Source organism: Dasypus novemcinctus, chromosome 2, assembly GCF_030445035.2.
Source record: "Dasypus novemcinctus isolate mDasNov1 chromosome 2, mDasNov1.1.hap2, whole genome shotgun sequence".
Lineage (NCBI taxonomy): Eukaryota > Metazoa > Chordata > Mammalia > Cingulata > Dasypodidae > Dasypus > Dasypus novemcinctus.
In genome coordinates, this window is record NC_080674.1 from 151293276 (window position 1) to 151313041 (window position 19766).

Genomic DNA, 19766 nt, shown 5'->3' on the forward strand with positions numbered 1-19766 from the left:
GGCATTCTGGTGTGTTGGTAGACAAGAAGACTTCAGGGGCCATCAAAAGACTCGATCTGATAAAGTGGCTTTAGGAGTATGCCATTTGGTTTCTTATTCTGAGCTATTTTCCAAAAGACTGCCTGAGTTTTAACATCCTTCTGATTGTATAGAAGAGAAGAGACTCAGTGCCATCAGGCTTGTAACCCCTTCCTTAGCTCTCATTCTAGAACTCCCTGGGTTCACTGGGGCCCTGAAATGATTAGTAGTGTTTTTGTCCCTGGCTGAGTATAGCACTAACATTCAGTGGTGGACCATAGAAAATGAATGGATTATCTGAGGGATTTTGATAGCCTTGAGTTAAATCAAATGAGATAAATTTGCTTTATATTTTCTTGTAATAAGGCCTGAATTGTGTATTTCCATTACCCTCTAAGGTAAAGGCTCATAGAGAACTCACCAAATATTTGGAAGAATGGACATAGTCACTTGGAAATGACAGATCTAGCTTACCATTTCTGTCTCATCACTGCATTATCCACATCAACTCTGATGAGAGGATTTTAAAAACTCAGTCTCTCTCTCATTCCTTCTACTCAAAATCTATCCATCTAATCAATATTTATTGAGTGGTCTGCTATCTGCCAGTTACTGAACCTTCCTCACATGTAATTCTGTGAGCCAGCAAGCAAAGTCTTCACGTTTGTTCAGCAATAGGTCAGTGGGAAGTGCCATCAAATAATTTTTATTGGGAAGCAGACTTGGCCCAATGAATAGGGCGTCCGCCTACCACATGGGAGGTCCGCGGTTCAAACCCCAGGCCTCCTTGACCCGTGTGGAGCTGGCCCATGCACAGTGCTGATGCATGCAAGGAGTGCCGTGCCACGCAGGGGTGTCCCCCGCGTAGGGGAGCCCCACGCGCAAGGAGTGCACCCCGTAAGGAGAGCCACCCAGCACGAAAGAAAAGTGCAGCCTGCCCAGGAATGGTGCCGCACACATGGAGAGCTGACACAGCAAGATGATGCAACAAAAAAAAGAAACACAGATTCCTGGTGCCGCTGATGAGGATAGAAGCGGTCACAGAAGAACATGCAGTGAATGGATGCAGAGAACAGACAACTGGGAGCGGGGAGGAAGGGGAGAGAAATAAATAAAAAACAAATCTTAAAAAAAAAGGTAATAATTTTTATTGATTTCCTTTTTGAGAGCGCCTTCCCAAGGCTGTCAATGCAGTTCTGGTGGCAATGGAAAGGGCAAGCGGGAGGTGGGGGGGGGGGGGGAGTGTAGCTGAGAAGTAGAAGAGCAGCAATAGCCATATCACTTCCATTTTCTTGAGCAGGTTTTATTCTTCAAGCCATGGCAGTGAGGGGCTCAATTCTGATGGGAGGAGGAGAAACTGATAGCTAGCTCCCAAGAGCTGAGCCCTCCAGTTGAGACACAGCCTTATTAACTCCACACTGTTGAAACTGGTTTTATTCCCATGTGCTTAAGATTCAGAGTTTTTTCTCAAAATCTTTTCAAAGTCCACTGCTCAGAAGAGGGAGAGTCTTCTTGATCCAAAAATTCACATCAATTACTGGATTTTTATGGGTGGCATCCCACAGACCAGTGGAAGTTTCAAGTAACTTCTCAGGGGTTATTAAAGTTAGCCTTTTCCAAGAGTTTGCTGAGTAGCCTAATGTGGTGCTCCATTCAGAGGTCTGTCTGCTATACCATACTTGGGCTAGTTCTCATTGTTTTTAGGGAGGAATGTTTTGGACATCCTGAAGTGTTGTCTCAATTTGGTTGTGGTTTTCAATTACTGCTATACTTGTATTAATTGGAAACTTTGTTCTTACATAATGGTTGCATTGTTAATATTTTAATTACGGCTTAGCTTCTGAGTCCTTTACTTTTGCCAAGTCATTTTTCCACTGGAAAGTGGGTCTGGGTGGGGAAGTTATATGATTTGTGATTGAGTACAGACCCTAGTTTAGAAGTCTATGCTTGGTTCAAACCCTGGCTCCACCACTTGCTAGCTATGGAAACTTTGGAAAGTTAATTAATGTATGTGATACTATGAAATCATGTAAACAGTGGTAGTGTGTACCTTATAGACTTAGAGAATGAAATAAAATAATGTATGTAAACAGTTAATATGGTGCCTGGCACATATTGACAGTGAAAAAGTGGTTGATGGTGGTTGGTTATTTTTAGTTTTGTCTGCAATAAAAAGATTGAGAACCATTGCTCTAAAATTTGGCCTTAGATTGTCTCTTTTTCTAGTTTCAGTTGGTTACATTACAATGTTAATGACACCAGTGCCACCAATTCTCTCAAACTGCATTCCACTCCCAGCCGTTTATCCTATAGGTGATAACTTCCATCAACAAGATTTTTTTTTAAAAGATTTATTTATTTATTTATTTCTCTCCCCTTCCCCTCCCACCCCGGTTCTCTATTCTCTGTGTCTATTTGCTGCATCTTCTTTGTCCGCTTCTGTTGTCAGCGGCACGGGAATCTGTGTTTCTTTTTGTTGCGTCATCTTGTGCAGCTCTTCGTGTGTGCAGCACCATTCCTGGGCAGGCTGCACTTCCTTTCGCGCTGGGCGGCTCTCCTTATGGGGCACACTCCTTGCGTGTGGGGCTCCCCTACGCGGGGGACACCTCTGTGTGGCAGGGCACTCCTTGCGCACATCAGCACTGTGTGTGGGCCAGCTGCACACGGGTCAAGGAAGCCCGGTGTTTGAACCGCGGACCTCCCATGTGGTAGACGGATGCCCTAACCACTGGGCCAAGTCCACCGCCCCATCAACAAGATTTTTTTGTTTTGTTTTTTGTTTTTTTTTTGGGAGGTACCAGGACTGAACCTGGACCTTGTACGTGTGACGCAGGCACTCAACCACTGAGCTACACCCGCTCCGCTGTGTTTATTCTTTCTTTTTAAACCAAGTGTGAAGAGAAAGGAAGCAGGTGAATGGTGATGATGAGTATTAATCTTTATAGGATGCTCTCTGGGCCATAGACTTTACATTCTATGCTCTGTGTTAAATATTTTATATATCATACAACAACCTTAAATGGTTGGGAATATTACAGATGTTTAGATATGTTAAGTGATTGGAATATATGACCAATAAATGTTAGGGCTGGATTATGAACCTATGCAGCAGATTACTCAAAACCTGTCACCACTGACAGAGAAACCATTCAAAAGAACAAGCCCTAGTAGTGGTGGACACCTTGTGTTGTCTCCATACTCAGAAAGAGGGACAAAGTACTATCAGATGGGGTGGAAGCAGTATAAGCAGTGTTTTAAGGTGTTCACTTGCAGCTCTGTCTCTATGTTGATATATAGGGTAGGAGGGATTTAGAGATCCCCTGCTACTTTGTAAGAGATCTCTGGGAATCATAGAGTTTGGGCTTGAGTTCAGGTAAAGATAGTGCATTTTGGATAGGAGCAGCAGTTTTAAATAGATTTGTTTAGGAATGTGTTTTTCCAACACCATTTTGTGCAGATTTTGATCCAAAGTGTGTTGAAGCCAAGTGCTAGTGTAGCTGTGTGTCAAAGGAAAAAGTTAATTGTTTTGTCTAATTATTGCTTTTATTTATGCCTTTAATTTATATGTTTAAAAAATTCCTCTCTGTACTTTCTCAATAAGGCCTGGTAATGGTAATGAAGGTTAAGCATAGAAAAATTCTGGGAATCCAAATGACTCTGTGTATTCTTTCTTAATTCTTTAGGGACATGTAAATTGAATTAGCTCAGCAGTGAACAGAATTTATTGCAAAATCACTTCTTAGCTCAGAGGAGGCATATGAAGGCTTTCCTCACCCTTCTTTGATTTATTAAATTGTACTCCCATTGTAGCTTCTGGGTAAGGATTCATAGAATTGTGGTGCCCTGTGATTTGTGTCAAAGACCCACTTTTCTGCCATGGTGATTATCTTCAGGATCGAGCCTTGTGGTTCTGAGAGAATATGGAGTAGTACTTCCATTTAGATGCCAGTTAGTTGCATGGTTTAGTGGTGAATACTTCAGGCTGGAATCAGAAGGCCATTCCCAGTTTCATTTCTTTCTGACTGGGGGCACATTCTTACTTCTAGTGACTCAGCTTCCCTAGCTGCCCACTATGTCTCATCCATCACCTTTATCGTTACCACCATCACAATGTCTTATTTATCATGCGGTTAGTCATTAAGAGCTTGGGCTCTGGAGACAGACTGTGGGAGTTCCTGTCTGGACTGCCCATTTCTAGCTGCCTAAGCTTGGGCAGTGACTAACATCTTGAATGCCTCAGTTTCTTCATCTGTATGATGGGAAAATTGGGTGAGTGTGAGGACTGAACAAGATAATGCATTCAGAGTACTTGGTATATGTCTGACAAATAGCAGGGTTTTTGTCATTGTCATCAATGTTATTAATTTGTTATTATTGTAATGATTACTTAGTGACTCTCAGATGGATACTAATAACAAAAACACATAAATTCACTTTCTAGAAGTTTACACTTCATGCATAGTATTCAGCAGAAACTAGAGCACACATATGTCAAAATATATAAAACGAAAAGGCTGAGAAGCCTTAATGTGAACAGGTCTCAGAGTGCTCTAGCTAAGCAGGATAGATATACTTTAGTTTACATTGGGTTGTTGAGAAGGTGCATTAACCTTTTCAATTGTCCTGGGAGCCATAATTCAGTGATTGTTTAGTGGCCTTTCCTTTGAGTTGATGCTTTCTTTGAGTTGGTTGATTTTGTTCCTGTTAAGATGCAGGTGTCTTTTTTTTGTAGATTTATTTATTTCCTTTATTCCCCCCCCCCGCCCACACCAATTGGTTTTGTGGTCTGTCTGCTTGTTGTTTGCTCCTCATTATTTGCTCACCTTCTCCAGGAGGCATTGGGAACCAAACCCAGGACCCCCCACATGAAAGGTGAGTGTCCAATGGCCTGAGTAACATCTGCTCCCTGTGGACTGTGGTGTCTGCTGACTTGTGGAGTCTAGCATGTTGCTGTGGGAGCAGCGTCTGCTTGTCTTCTTTTAGGAAGCACTGGGACCTGAACCCAGGACCTCCCATGTGGTAGGTGGGCACCCAACTAGTTGAGTCACATCTACATCCCAAGACAGAGACTTTTGAGAGGCTTATTAAAAGTATATAAATCTAAGGTACTCTGCTAATTATAAGACAAAAACCAGGGCCAAAGAGACCTTCTATTTCTGGGAATTGCCCTTGCCTGAACCCCAGTTTGTTGCTAGTGGGCAATTATAAGATCTATAGAAGGTTTTCCCTGACAAACTGTTTCTAAAGGGTTAATTGGATGCCCTCTGCTTCTGCCAATGTAGAAGGTATTTATACTTGGTTGTGTGCATTTGCCACTAGCTGGAAAAGTAAAAGGAAGGTGAAACATCTCTGGAGAAGCAAGATAGAAGAATAGCATGCCACGTATTAGCTCTGCATCTTAGGGCAAGCTACGTAACCTCTCTGAACATTGGGTTCCATAATTGTAAAATGGGATTACACTAGTTCCTAATCCATAGAGTGGTTCCAAGGATTAGATGATGCCATGTGTGGCCCTTGGTAAGGGCTCACTAAACAAAGCCATTCCCACCTTCTGCAATTAAGCTGCTGTACCTGGCCTCTGTGGTGGTGAGACCACTCTCCCACCCTGACCTTCCTTGGAGGGCAGTGTAGGCAGGCAATTCTGGCAGGCACGGTTTGTTAGCTCCATTTCAAAACTCATTCTCTTTGGCTCATTTACCCAAACCAGACAGAGATTAATGGCCTGGACTCAGAAGAACAGGCAGCACATGTTTCTGGTGCCTTCGGCTCATTGATCTTGCCTTTCCAATTCGGGGAATGCTTGGGCTTTCCAGGCGGGGATCTCCTGTAACCCAGGAAACTTTGAAGGAAAGCAATTTGATGCAAAGTCACCTCCTAATTAAGGAGGACTGAAAGTCCTGCATTTCATTATTCCTTCTGGATACCATTTATAAATACGAGTAAGTTTCTCTGGGATAGAATGTTTGAATTTAGTGAGAGAAGTGCAGTGATCAGGGATGGCTGGAAGAATAAACTTCAAAATATGGTCTCTCCCCTGGTCCTCCCCTTACCCAGCCTTCGAAGGTTAGTGAATTCCAATCACAATGGCTCTCTGGTCCTTAGCTATTATGAAGTCACTCATTTCATTCACGGGTCCTGCGCCCATCCCTGCCCCATCCTCATCTCTACCCTTCTCTGCCTTGTACTAATTAGTAACTTTCAAAAGACTCTCTTCCCTGCAAAAGGCCATGCTTTTTCCCACCTCAAGGGCCTGCACTTGCTCTCGGCACTGGATCCCAGATTTTCCCAATGAGGTTTCCTATTGTCCTGTAGACATGACAAATAAAATGTCATCTATTTAGAGAAGCCTTTCCCCCACCTCAGGTCCACAATACTCTCTCTTATTTTCTCCATTGTACTTAAGACTGAAACAATCATTTGTTTACCTGTGTTGGTTTTTTTTTTTTCCTTTTCTTCATTAGTAGGGAAGTTCCATGAGCTCAGAAGCTGTAGGTGTCTTTTTCATCTATATCCCCAGCACCTAGAATGTTGCCTGGCCATTATAAGCAACCAATAAATATTTGTTAAATGCATGAATAAACAAATTATTGAATTGCAGGTACCTTTAGAAATTATCTACTCAGGAGAATTTCAAACTTTTCAAAGCCAGTATCCCCTTGTTTGATAGCTAAATAGGTAAAACTGATACAAACAAAGGGACATTTGGGTACCTGGAGGCTTAGCTTCTCTCCCAATCTTTTTGCCAGTCCCTGAGTGGGTTCCATGGTGTGCAATTTGAAGTCCACAATCTAGTCCAAATTTTTATAGATTGTAGAGGTGCTAACCAGGGGAATAGGCAACCGTGTTCCCTCTGTTACGGCTAGAAATTAGCAACAGCCTCTATGCCAATCTCCACCTAGTCTTTGCGGTGCCTTTGCCCTCCCCCATATCCTCTGAATGTCAGCAGTTCTTTTCCCTGTAGTATAGTCCAAAGAACATGCAGCAGTTCTTTTCCCTGTAGTATAACCCAAAGAACATTCATTTATGTCAGGTGTTAGAGTTTGAAGTATTTTTTTCCTTCAGAATCTCATTTGATCCTCACAGCAGCCCTGGGAGAAGTAAGCAGGATAACTCTCATCAAACCCATTTTATAGATGAACAGATTAAGGCTGAGCAAGGTGAAGTGACCAATGGTGAAGCCCAAGACCAGAATCAAAGTCTTTTGACTCCTAATCTCTAGCCTGTACACTGATGCCTTTTCAGTCATCCGGCAATCTTTTTTAAGTGCAGAAACCCATTCCTTTTACCATCATCTTTCTGATCTTCAATTAAGTGGTGGTGCAACTTTGGAAGTTTTTAGAAAACAAATAATAATTTAAAAATGGGGTGATTTGTCCTATTTAGAATTTGGTAATTCAAAGGCCTTCTTGACCAACTTCTTCCATTTACAGATTAGGCAGTAGAGGCCCAGAGAGTTTAAGGGATTTACCCAATGAAACATGGCAAGTGCAGGGTCAGTTTGGCCCCATTGCCCAGCTCTTGACCAGCCATTCCCTTCCATATTTCCCAGCACGTGAAAATTCCTTTTTGGGTTTCAGAGGTGCTCTCTTTTCAGAGATGCTTGACTTGGGTGTTAAACTAGCAGTTCTGACTGAGGTGGCCATCAGAACCACTTAGTATAGCTTTTTAAAAATTTTTAAATTTAAGTTATGACGACCAGCTTTACCTTATGCCTTTCTCTACCTATGAAATCATAAAGAAGGGTTTGAACACTGTGATTTTCCCCCCTAAAGCAGAGGTTTCATCTAATTCACAATGACAGCATATCAGGGATTGGAAACCACAGTCCACAGGCCAAATACAGCACACTATCTGCTTTTGTATGGCCTACAAACTATGTGTGGCATTTACGGATGAACATATGCAATTGATTTGATGATAGGGAGCATTGCTTTTGAACTCTAATTAAACAAAATGTTATCCTCCCTCCCTCCCTCCAAAAAGAGTTCCATACTTCTGACTCGTAGACCTGTATTTCAAAAAGTTATACTCCTTTATTATTATTATATTTTTAATTTTTTCAACAAAAATTTTATGGAAATTTGTTTTTTACTCTTGTTATATAAGTACCTACATAATATCCTCAATTTTGCTTCTTGGCCTGCAAAGCCTAAAATATTTACTACGTTGGCCCTTTATAGAAAAAGCTTGCTGACTCCTATAATATGTCATTATCCATTTTGTATTGGGATACTTTCTCTTTTTCTATGTTTTATTTATAACTTAAGGGTTTTCTTTAATTGTAAAAGTAATATATTCTTATAACACTCAAATTCATAACAGTATAAAAGTCAAAAGTGATTGATCCCATTCCCCAGTGTTGACACCAGTTTGTGATGTCTCTTTGTCCTGACTACCATTTACTAGCTGAGGAACCGTAGTTAACCTCTCTTAATTTTCTGATTTCCTATCTGTAAAATAGTGAAATAACACTTCTTACCCAATAGAATTGTTCTGTAGATTATTTTCGATAATGTGTAGTGCTGAGCACATTGCCTGGTGCACAGTTAATGCTTAATGATTTTTAACTTTTTAAAATTATTATTTTGCTCCTTTTAAACTTATAGACACAAATATGCTCATTTGCTTTTTAGAAAAGATGGATTGTGATCTGTTTTACAATAAAATTCTCTCAGTGAATATGATGTTCACCTGCTTAAGAACTACTGAAGTAAATATTGGGAAGTAGGTAATTACAGGAGGGGCCTGAAATTGTCTTCTACCTTATGCCACAAACTTGGGAAGGGGAGAAGGCAGAAAAGAAAGAAGACAATAGTTTTCTGCAGTGAACTGTTAGGGTAGTACACGCAAGTAATTTTATGTTTTTGTTTTCCAGGTCTACAACTCCAACAAAGACAGTCAAAGTGAAGGGAGTAAGTATGTCGCTTGGGTAAATTTCTGTACCTGGGGTTGGAATGGGCTTTGAGAAGTTGCTGCTCCAGAGATCATCCACCAGGAGGTGCTGTGGGCATGTTGGGTCTGCCACATTTTCCTGAGTGCAGCGTGAAGAGGCTTCCACCCTGACTCTCTCACTCAGTAATTTCACAGGGATATTCAGTGAGCCTGACTGGCAAGGCTATAATAACACCTTGCATTTATATAACCCTTCACATTTTACAAAGTATTTTCATGTACATTGATTATGTCATTTAATCCTAGGTATTCTTAAGCCTGTAGCTCAAATCACCACTTAAAAGTCACTTAATCTAATAATACCCAACTCCCTAAGAATCCTGTCCTGTGGGAAAGACAAAATTGACCCTGCCTCTTGCACAGTCTTGCTCAAAAGACTGGAGAGGCAATAACTATCTTAGATGATTGCTTAATAACTCTGTTTGCTTTGTTGCCATTTTGGAGAGGAAAACGTAGAGATGGTGAATTATGTAATAATATTTCTCTGGTGGAAATGACCCTTGGCAGCCTCTGTCCAATACAGCACATTTCCCCTGCTACTGGCTTTGAGCACTCTGGTTAATCATGAGTTCCAAGGGCACCTGTAACCTTATAAAGGCAATGGGATTAAAATCAAACTGCTATTGGTAGAGTGTTTGGGCTGATTAGAATGAAAAACAAATTCCTTACAGGTTGCTGCAAGAGTACAAAGAAAATCCTGATCCCTTACCTTAAAATCCACTTGGAGAAAAATTTCAAAGGCAGCCTTACCATGAATTCCAGGAGTTTCAGGAATATCAGCAGAATAATGCCTCTCCTTGTGGACAAAAGGATGAGATTATTTTTGGTGTGTGTGAAAGCCATTATGAGACAGAGATTTTTTTCTATTCATTCTCTGCAAAATATATTTTTTACCAGGATTTTTATATAAAATGTTAAGTAATTTGGAATTGCTGCTGTTGGTAGGTTGAAAGGCCTTTATGAGAGGAAAAAATATTTTAATCCTCAAAAATTATACAAGTGAATACTTTTTAGAATAAATTTTCAAGGAAACAAGTCATTTTTCTCCCCTGTATGTCAGTTAAGATCATTTTAGAGCATCTGAAATCAACTCTGGCTAACTAAGGCAAAAATAACAACAGCAAAAACAACAATAACAATAAGGAAGGACTAATGGAAAGCTGAGAGTAACCCACAGTAGAGAAGGAAGAGCGAAAAAGCCAGGCTTGAAACCAGACCAGGTCAGAGAAACCAGGAAAAAAAGATCCAATAAGAATGCATCTTATGGGTAATATTTTCAGGATGAAAATGCTCTAAATATTTTAGTCTTTGCCTCACTATTCTTAAGACTTAAATTCTTGGGAAAGATAGCTTCAGGTTGGTCTGGCTTGGGCCAGGGGAAAACAACACATCTTGATTGACATTTTCAATGGTACTGCATAAAATGGGAGTGGGGTAGTTTCCAGAGCGAAATCAGGGAACCCACCAGAACAAGAGGGGATAGATGCCAAACAGGCTAAAACACGAGATGCCCACACCATGCCTCAACCTGGACCACACTGCTTTTAGTATAAGGGACCCAACTGTTGTGGGGTTGAGGTGCTTGGAAATAGAGACCCCTGCCTAAAAATCTGCCTCTGACTTGTCCCTACAATCCTGCTTCTCTCTGCTTGAGATGAGTGCCAAGAGAGTGAAAAGATGGCCATGATTGTATTAGTGACTGTGCCAACTGGTTTTACCATTCTGTAAGGCATTTTGGGGAATATGTAACAGAAGCCTTCAAAAGTGAATATCCTTTGACCCAACAGTTTGTCCTAAAGAAATAATTAGACTAGAGTACAACAAAGAAATTGACCATAGTATTGGGTAATAATAGCAAAGAATTGGAGACAATCTAATGCCCAGTAGGGAGTTTATTTAATATATCATGGAGTAGTATACAGCCTTTAAAATGAGCAAATGAGAAATGGTGCCCACAGGATATTGTTAATTAATTTTTAAAAAATCACATTATTGTGCAAGGCATATAGTAAATGAAATTATTTGACTCATCTAGATATATTGATAGAAAAAATTTTGGAAATACATTTATCATCAAACTCTTAATCAGGATGGGGGTGGATTATTAGGAGACATCGACTTCTACTTTCAATACTTCTCTGTAGTTTGCATTGTCTAAAATGAGCATATATTTTACAATAACGGCTATAATAATAGCTAATGTTATTGATCACTTAATATGTGGTAGGCAGTAGGGATGTTTTATGTCATTAGCTTGTTTAAAGCTATCAAACACTCCATGAGATAGGTATTTCTGACCTATTTTGTAGATGAGGAAATTGAGGCTAGTAAGATCAGGGGATACATTTTAATCTACATTTGTCTGACTCCAAAGCCTCTACTGTTAGACAGTGATATTCTACATGTCTAAGAAAAGAACACTACAAAGACTTCCGTTTTGGAAAGCATAGGCACTTGCAATGCTTTGCTTTTGGCATCCTGTCTTTGACAGCATGAGAGTTCCCTGCCTCAAATCTCTAATGATTCTTCAGTTGCTTACCCTTTCTTCTAGCAAGCAGGAGAGAAAAAGATGGGTTAAAACATGCTGTGCATTTTTTTAGGAGTGCTTTAAATAGGAATTATTTTTCTAGGGTATCACTATTCTAAAAATTGTTCCCTTCACTTATTTCCAAGCTGGTAAAGCCAGTGTAGTGTCCTGGGTTGGTGCTTCCTCACCCTTTTTTGGCATCAGGACCCATTTTCATGTCATAGATTTCTTTGCCTCCACCCTCCCTGCCACATACCTCAGCTAGTTGTTGAACATTTAGTGTCTCTTGATTTCTCAATTTGCAGTCTCACCCCATACCCATCCCTAGGCCTCTGTATCAGGTAAGATCAAAATCCTGCCACACAGGGGAAGCAGAGAGAGATTGAGAGGTGGTGAGTTTTTTGTTTGTTTGCTTATTATTATTCTTGGAATAATGAAAATGCTCTAAAAATGATTGAAGAGATGAATGTACAACTGTGTGGTTATACTGAATACCACTGATTGTGCACTTTGGATGGATTTATGCTTTACTGATATATATAAATAAAATTGATTTGTTAAAAAAATAGAAGGAGAATAAAAACCTGATGATGTAGAGAAAAAAAAATCCTGCCACAGATGACTCCATTGCATGGGGTCTTAATTGTTTTGTAGTCCTCTTTTTATTTGTAGCATAGTCTAAACTCTTAAATGTAAAAAGTCATTACAAGTGGGACGTTGCTCTTTTCGAGCAATTGTCTAGCATTTTCCTTTTCAGAAAATGTTTAATGTTTCAGAAAATGTTTAGGTGGGAATTTGAATGCATACATTTTTTTATAGAGCCAGAGTATTTTGAAGGGGCAGGTAACAAAAGGCAATTCCTTTCCTCATACATCTGAATTTGTTGCTCTGAATGCAGTTTCTCTCAGGGCCTCCAGTGCCTGTGGGATGTAATACAGGCCCATAAATGAAGTCTGTCAGCTGCTGGTATTTTATCTATCTTTGCAGAGCCTTTTTGTCTCTTTTCTTTTTCCTTCTCTATTTGGACCTCATGTAGATAGCATCAGATTACTCATTTCCCAGTTGATGGCGCATTATCATTAATGGTTCTTACAACACCCTTCTGTTTATCTATTTATTTATTCCCCTTTACCTCTCTTCCCCATTCCTTTTCCTTTCCATCCCCCTAAGCCACTATTCTTCCTTTTTTTTTAATTAAATAAGATTTTTAAAACCCTCATTCTAATATGTTCTTTAAAAATGTTTAGTTGGAAAATGTATATTCCTCTTTTATCTCCCTGTGTTTTTTATTTATATCAACAGTTATATGTTTTGTTCTGTTTCTTACTTTGTCCCCTCAGTAGTGTGTTAGGAGCCATCCATACCACCCTGTGTACTTCTAGATTGTTGCATACTTCCTGGCGTGCTCCCTCCATCTAGCCATTTTTGCAGAGATGGGCACCTTCACCTCCTCATCGCCGCTAGTAACACCACAACGAACATCTTTGTGCACGTCCCCTGTGTGAGGATTTCTTTGAGATATACGCAGGGGTGGAATTTCACATGGCAGGGTGGGCATATACCTAGTTTGCATACTCTGATATTCTCCAGTGTAGGTGGCCCGCAATCCGAGCAGCCGCACATGAGGATTTCTCTCTCCTTGCCAACTCTTATCTTTATCCAGCTTTCTAATTTGTTGTCATAAGTGAAATGATAGTTCATGGTTGTTTCAATTTGCATTTCTCTGATAATTCATGAGTTTGAGCGCCTCTTTATGTGCCTGTTAGTCTACTGGGTTTCCTCTTCTTTTCATTGCCTATTTGTGTTCTTTGCCCATTTTTCTGTTATATTCACCATCTTTTATTTGTTGATATTTGGAAGTTCCTTCTATATTCTAGATATCAGTCCCTTTTTAGTTTCAGATATTTTAAATCTATTTTCTCATCCTGCCATCTGTCTGTTAATATTATGTTTGGTAACCTTCATTGACTGTAAAGTCTTAATTTTTATATATTCAGGTTCATCTCTTTTTTTGCTTTCTGGTTTGTGCTTTTCAAGTTGTGTCTTTAAGAGTGTTTTCTGACTTTTGTTACAAAAATGTGCACCTACATTTTCTTTTGTCAACCTCGTGATTTTTTCTTTCACACTTAGGTTTTTAATATAATTGTATGTGGTATTCTATGAGGATCCAGTTTTATCGTTATCTGTACCAAATGTCAGTTTTCTCACCAACATCTTAACTATCCATTTTTCCCCCATTGATTTGTGGTGCTACTTTTATTATATATTAGATTTGCACACCTGAACCTTGTCCCTGTCCTTATTCTGTTTCTTTGGTCTGTTTGACTATTCTTGTGCCAATATCTCCCTGTTTTTAATATGATGACTTTGAGTCAAGTCTGAGTATCAGCAGTTCAAGTCACTCACATTTCTCCTCTTCTTAAAGATTGGTTTAGCTACTCATGAACCTTTCTTCTTCCATATAAATTTTAGAATGTTTAATAATTTTTCTCAAAAAATAAAATTTTATTTAAAATTGCATTGAACTGTATAGATTAATTTGGGGGGAAATTGACACTCTTATAATATTATCTCCTCTAAGAGCATTGAATGTCTTTCCATTTATTCAGACCATCTGTATCCTTTATTAGTTTTCTGCTTAGACGTCTTTTGTCTTCTTGGTTATGTTAAACTCTAAATACTTCATAGTTTTTGTTGCTAGTATGAATATATAGGGCTTTATTTTAAAATTTACTTTCTGATTGCTATTAGTTTGGTGGGTTTTTTTTTTGACTGTGCCGGGATTGAACCTGGGACCTTGTATGTGCAAAGCAGGGGCTCACCCATTAACCTACACTGCTCCCTGATTGCCCTTAGTTTTTATAGGTTAATCTCATACTTGGACTCCTGCTAGTTCTATTAGTTTGTCAACTGGTCTTTTTGAAAACCCGTTTGCTGTTTTTGCCAGCCCTATAGGTCTCTCACCATGGATTATGCTGCCAACAGGGAAGCTTCCCTGGGTATGTTCCTGGAATGTCAGAATTACATATCAGTGACTCCAAGTTCTCTAGTTGGTCACCTGGTAGATAAGGGAAGGGAAAACCTGGGGAAAAGGGTAGTAGAGAGGAAGAAAGTATGGTTTGTTGTTCCCTAGAGCTGCTTTACTGAGGAAGTATCACTGCCAGTGTTGATAATCTTGTGATCTGATACCTGCCATTAATTTGCCCTCTTTATTATTATAATAAACACCCTCACTTTCTCTGGCTCTCTTTGCTATGTTAATGCATATCTTCTGAGTCTTCACTCCTGCCCTACCTTCGACTGTAATTGTTTTATTTATTCCCCTTAGGCTCTGTGAGAATTGTGAGAATTGGTCATTCACTCTTTTTTTTTTTTAAGATTTATTTATTACTTAACCCCACCCCCCACCCCTGCCCCAGTGGTCTGTTCTCTGTGTCTATTTGCTGCGTGTTCTTTGTCCATTTCTGTTGTTATCAGCAGCATGGGAATCTGTGTTTCTTTTTGTTGCGTCAGCTCTCCGTGTGTGCGGCGCCATTCTTGGGCAGGCTGTACTTTCTTTCGCACTGGGCGGCTCTCCTTACGGGGCGCACTTCTTGCGCGTGGGGCTCCCCTATGCGGGGGATACCCCTGCATGGCAGGGCACTCCTTGCACACATCAGCGCTGCACATGGGCCAGCTCCACACGGGTCAAGGAGGCCTGGGGTTTGAACCGCAGACCTCCCATGTGGTAGACGGACGCCCTAACCACTGGGCCAAGTCCACTTCCTGGTCATTCGCTCTTACAGTGAGTCCAGACCGGAAGCAGGAGCAGAAGCCAGGATTTGGCCTTTGAGCCTAGGCTGCTGTTGTCCTGTTGTCCTGAGGACACTGAGAAAGCTGAGAACCTGTCAGAGAGGACAGACCACTGTAGTGTAGGAGAGTAAAAGGCAGTGCAGGCCTTTACAATGTGAGTTGGTCTTTTCCAAGTTTGAAGTTTCAAATATTGAATGTCACTCCTAGTTATCTCTAAAAAGATTAGCTTGTTTACAGAAATGCTGCTCTCCCACAGCTTCTCCAGCTGGTTAGAGCCTGAAGTCTGACAGATTGAGACAGAGAGGGTTCACTCTCCTAATTCTGACTTCATAGTGCCACTTTCCTCAATGTAAGTATTAACTCAAAGTCCAATAGGTAATCAGACTATATTCAAAGGAATATGCCCAATTTGCTCCAGGCTAGCCTTCTTATTCATGTCAGGGCCCAGCTCAACACTGACCCTCTAGCTTTTCAAGATGATACCCATTCTTGTTTAACATTTTTTGGTTGCACCTACATGAACCTTTTACTAGATTTAACTACAGGAATCTTGTTTCCTGGACCCCCTGTAGCTCTTTGTTTAGTTAGTACCTCTCAGAGTCCTTAAGGGACTGTGGCATTGGGCTTCGTGAGTACTCGGGTGGGTACACTCACAGCTAGGACATGCGTCTCTGTCTTTAAGGAGTATAGGATCTGCTATGTCGGCTCAGATCATGGGGAGACAGTAAACAGATGGCTTAATTACATGTGTGGATGGGGGTGGGGAGTGTGATATCCATGCTATCTACAGATGTGTCCAGGACCCAGTGTGCAGAAAAAATGCCAAGGACCAATTGCTTTGTGAGCTCAGAATGGAATGCCATCTAGTCTAGAATGACTTTTAAAAAGTGGAAACGTCCAAACTCTCTCCCACCCCCAGAAAAGGAAATATAACAATTTTTGTTTGCTTCCAAGTCATAATCTCTTCATTCCTTCCAGTTTGTTTTTAATCTAATGCTTTCACAAGAATCTATTGTATTTGAATAATGCTGTGGAACCTGCTGTGATTTGTCAATTTGTCATTCACTCTAGGAGATGAGGGGGAGTGACTGGAGGATTGGAGAAAAAAATGCTCCTCAAAGAGTTGGATTTAGGATCTAGTCACCTGCAGGGCTGGAACATTGAATCTCTGAACTTCACTCCTACACAGGTTTAAACGCATGTATTTTCACTTATTATAAAGGTAATATGAACTCATTGTAGAATATTAAGGAAATACAGCAAAATGATTTTCAAATTCCATCAACATCCTCTATAATACTCCTCCCAGAGATATTTCTTTCCTGCCTTTTTCCATGATGACCATGTAAATATGTATTTTGACTTAATTGGCTTTATACTATATATACTCATTTGCATTCTGCTCTAAAATATTTAAAGCCTTTTCCCATGTCATGAAAAGTGTTTAAAAATATCATTTGTGGGGCAGCAGACTTGACCCAGTGGTTAAGGCGCCCGTCTGCCACATGGGAGGTCCGCGGTTCAAACCCTGTGCCTCCTTGACCCATGTGGAGCTGGCCCATGTGCAGTGCTGATGCACGCAAAGAGTGCCCTGCCACGCAGGGGTGTTCCCCGTGTAGGGGCACCCCATGTGCAAGGAGTGCGCCCCGTAAGGAGAGCCGCCCAGTGCAAAAGAAAGTACAGCCTGCCTGAGAATGGTGCCGAACACACGGAGAGCTGACACAACAAAAAGAGACACAGATTCCCGTGCTGCTGACAACGACAGAAGTGGACAAAGAAGAAGAAACAGCAAATAGACACAGAGAACTGACAACCGGGTTGGGTGGGGAAGGGGAGAGAAATAAATAAATCTTTAAAAAATATATATATATCATTTGTAATTACTTTTAATATTTAATATTCTGTCATAGGATTAAATACTAATTTATCGAGCCAACTTCTATCATTGGACTTCAATGTCCTTTCCTGAGTTTTCTATTCTGAATAACATTGGCTTACACATCCTTGTATATCTCTCAGACTACTTCCTTAGAGAAGATTCTGCCATGTGGATTGGAAAGAACTGTTTCCATGGAGGGTAGGTGTGAATGGTGTAATTAGTATACTGCCCTTTTGGCTATGGAGCCTTGGAGCCCTCTAAGCTTCAATTTCCTTTTCCATAAAATGGGAATATTAATAACACGTACCTCATAAATGTGTTGTAAGGATTAAAGTTCAGCTCAGTATCTGACATATTCATTAGTAAGTGCCTAATTACTATTGGTTGTTATCCTTATCATCCTCTGGTCCTGCAAGTTACTTCCTCATATGAGAAAGGAAAAGTCCCCTGGATTGGCAGAACTGCCCCTGAAGGGAGCAGGGAGGAGAATGAAGGGGCCAGCCAGCACTCCTGCTGTTTTCCAGGCTTGGTCCGTCATAAGTGTTAGGTCATTTAATCTTCATGACTACATTTCTCAAATGGGATATGCACACCACTGCTGGTTCCCAAGACCCTTTTAGATAGTGCACAGACATTTTAAATTACCACTAGGATTCATATATTATTTTAATGTGTCTAGGGGAAAAAGCACAGAATGCATGTAAACCCCCGAATGACTTTATAAATGTGACTGCTTAGCACATTTCTATAAAGGGCCAGATAGTAAATATTTCCAGCTTTGTGGGCCTGCTCTGTTCTGCCATTGTAATATGAAAGCAGCAATGGACAATGTGTAAAGGGATGAGCATGCTGTTTGCCAATAAAACTTTATTTACAAAAGTGAGCAACAAGTGGCTTTGGCCCATGGACTGTATTTTATTAATCCTTGCCTTAATTCAAGAAAAGTTTTTAGAATGTAGTCTATTTAAAAGATGGCATAAGGTTGGGCAGGAAGCTTGAAAGTGGTATGCAAATGATTGGTAGAAATGCTGCTTACCATTTACAAATGAGCAAACTGAGGCTTAAAGAGGTCAAGTAGCTCCTCAAAGGCAACAGTCAGGAAATCATGCCGCTGATGTTCAAACCCGTCTGCCTGATTGCAGGGGTCCCCCTCCCCCCACTTCTCTAGCTATGCGTGAAGTCTCTGCTCTGATCTGCCACCCGTCATTATGTGGGTGACCCTCTGGAGATGGAAGGAGTTCATCATCAGCTTCTAACACCTCACTTACCCACTCGTTTGCTGCTGAGGTTATTCCATATTCTTCTCAGTGAGTCCTCCAGTTAGAACCATGAATGGTTCCTTGACTGTACCCAGAGCTGATGGATGCGCACTTCTCTCTCTCTCTTCCTGACCAGCAGAGCCAGAGTCACATATTTCAGTCTTGACTCTTGGGCTTACCATATGCTGCATCTTAATGTGGCCCACTAGCCTCCCGCAGGGATTTGGTTACAAAACAAAAGCCACTTTTTTCACTGTTTGTATTACAGCCACTCCCCCCTCCTCAGGCTGTCATTCAGATCAAATTCTCATGGTGTTTTATGCAGACTTTTCTTGTTTTGTGAGAAAATTGAGGAGAGGAGATGGGAAGGAGCAGCCTTACCAGTGCCCTTAGCGTGCTGCCCGGCCTCTGATGTCCACATTCCTTGACTCTCAGTCTCACCTTCCTTTTCTCTGTAAAGCAGAAAAAAAGAGATTTATTCTTGAAGGTTGCAGGGGCAAGCCTTGATGGGATTGCACAGGCCTCTATTTTTGAAAGGTTTCTAAAGCCTTCAGCCATTTCTGAAGGTCCAACAGTATCACAAAAGCAGCAGAGGGCAGAGAAGAGGATTTTTTCCCTCTTGCTTCCAGTCACCTTCAGCCTTTTGCTGTTAAAGCACCAACAGTTGAGAGGCAGGAGGCAGCCACTGGTAACCAGGATCCCTTTGGGACCCAGGCCAGTCTCCACTGGTCAGTGGCTTATAAATAGAACATTTCCCCTTTTAAACCTGAGGCTAGAAGGCATTAACAGGTCATCACAGCCTGGCCTCCTTGCACTGGCCCACAAGGCAGTCAGCTGAGCGCACCTTCCCCGCCAGCTCCTGTCCCCACCTGCCAGGCCTGGGCTGAGAGAAGACAGTTTGCTCCCTCCCTGGCCTGTGTTACTCCCAACTTCTTGCTTGCACACCGCCCCCCTGCACCCCTCCCGCCGCTTTTTGTTTCCTCCCCTCCCCTCCCTCCTACACCACGGCAGTTTTCTGTGGCTTCCACTTTCATCTTCTGAGCCACAGTCAGGCAAGATGGTGGCATTCTACGCCCGACTTAGGTGCTGACTTTACACGCCTCCCTTTTCGTTATGAGATGTGCGTAGTAACACACCAGCTTGAGGAAGCCCTTGCTTGGGAGCTGGGGTTTGAAGAGAGAGGAAGGAGAAGAAACAGCTTGTTTTCTCAGGGATTTTACTATGTGGATTCCAAGCCATTTGGGGGGGAGGTGAGACACTTCCCCCCAAGGATATGACTGGTGGATGGTCCTTGGACTTCCCTGGACAATGAGAAGCCTTCAGCTTACACTTAAAGAAA

At 41.2% G+C, this 19766-nt stretch overlaps 1 protein-coding gene across 13 annotated transcripts in view; it reads left to right on the top strand.

The window, feature by feature from the left end:
- The window catches only part of ARHGAP26 (Rho GTPase activating protein 26), a 1052546-nt gene that overhangs the window by 822396 nt on the left and 210384 nt on the right, over positions 1-19766 (top strand). For all 13 annotated transcript variants that reach the window (XM_071210383.1, XM_071210390.1, XM_071210397.1 and 10 more), the window contains one exon: positions 8894-8930. In XM_071210383.1, the coding sequence (XP_071066484.1) occupies positions 8894-8930 (37 nt within the window). The remainder of the gene's footprint in view (positions 1-8893; positions 8931-19766) is intronic.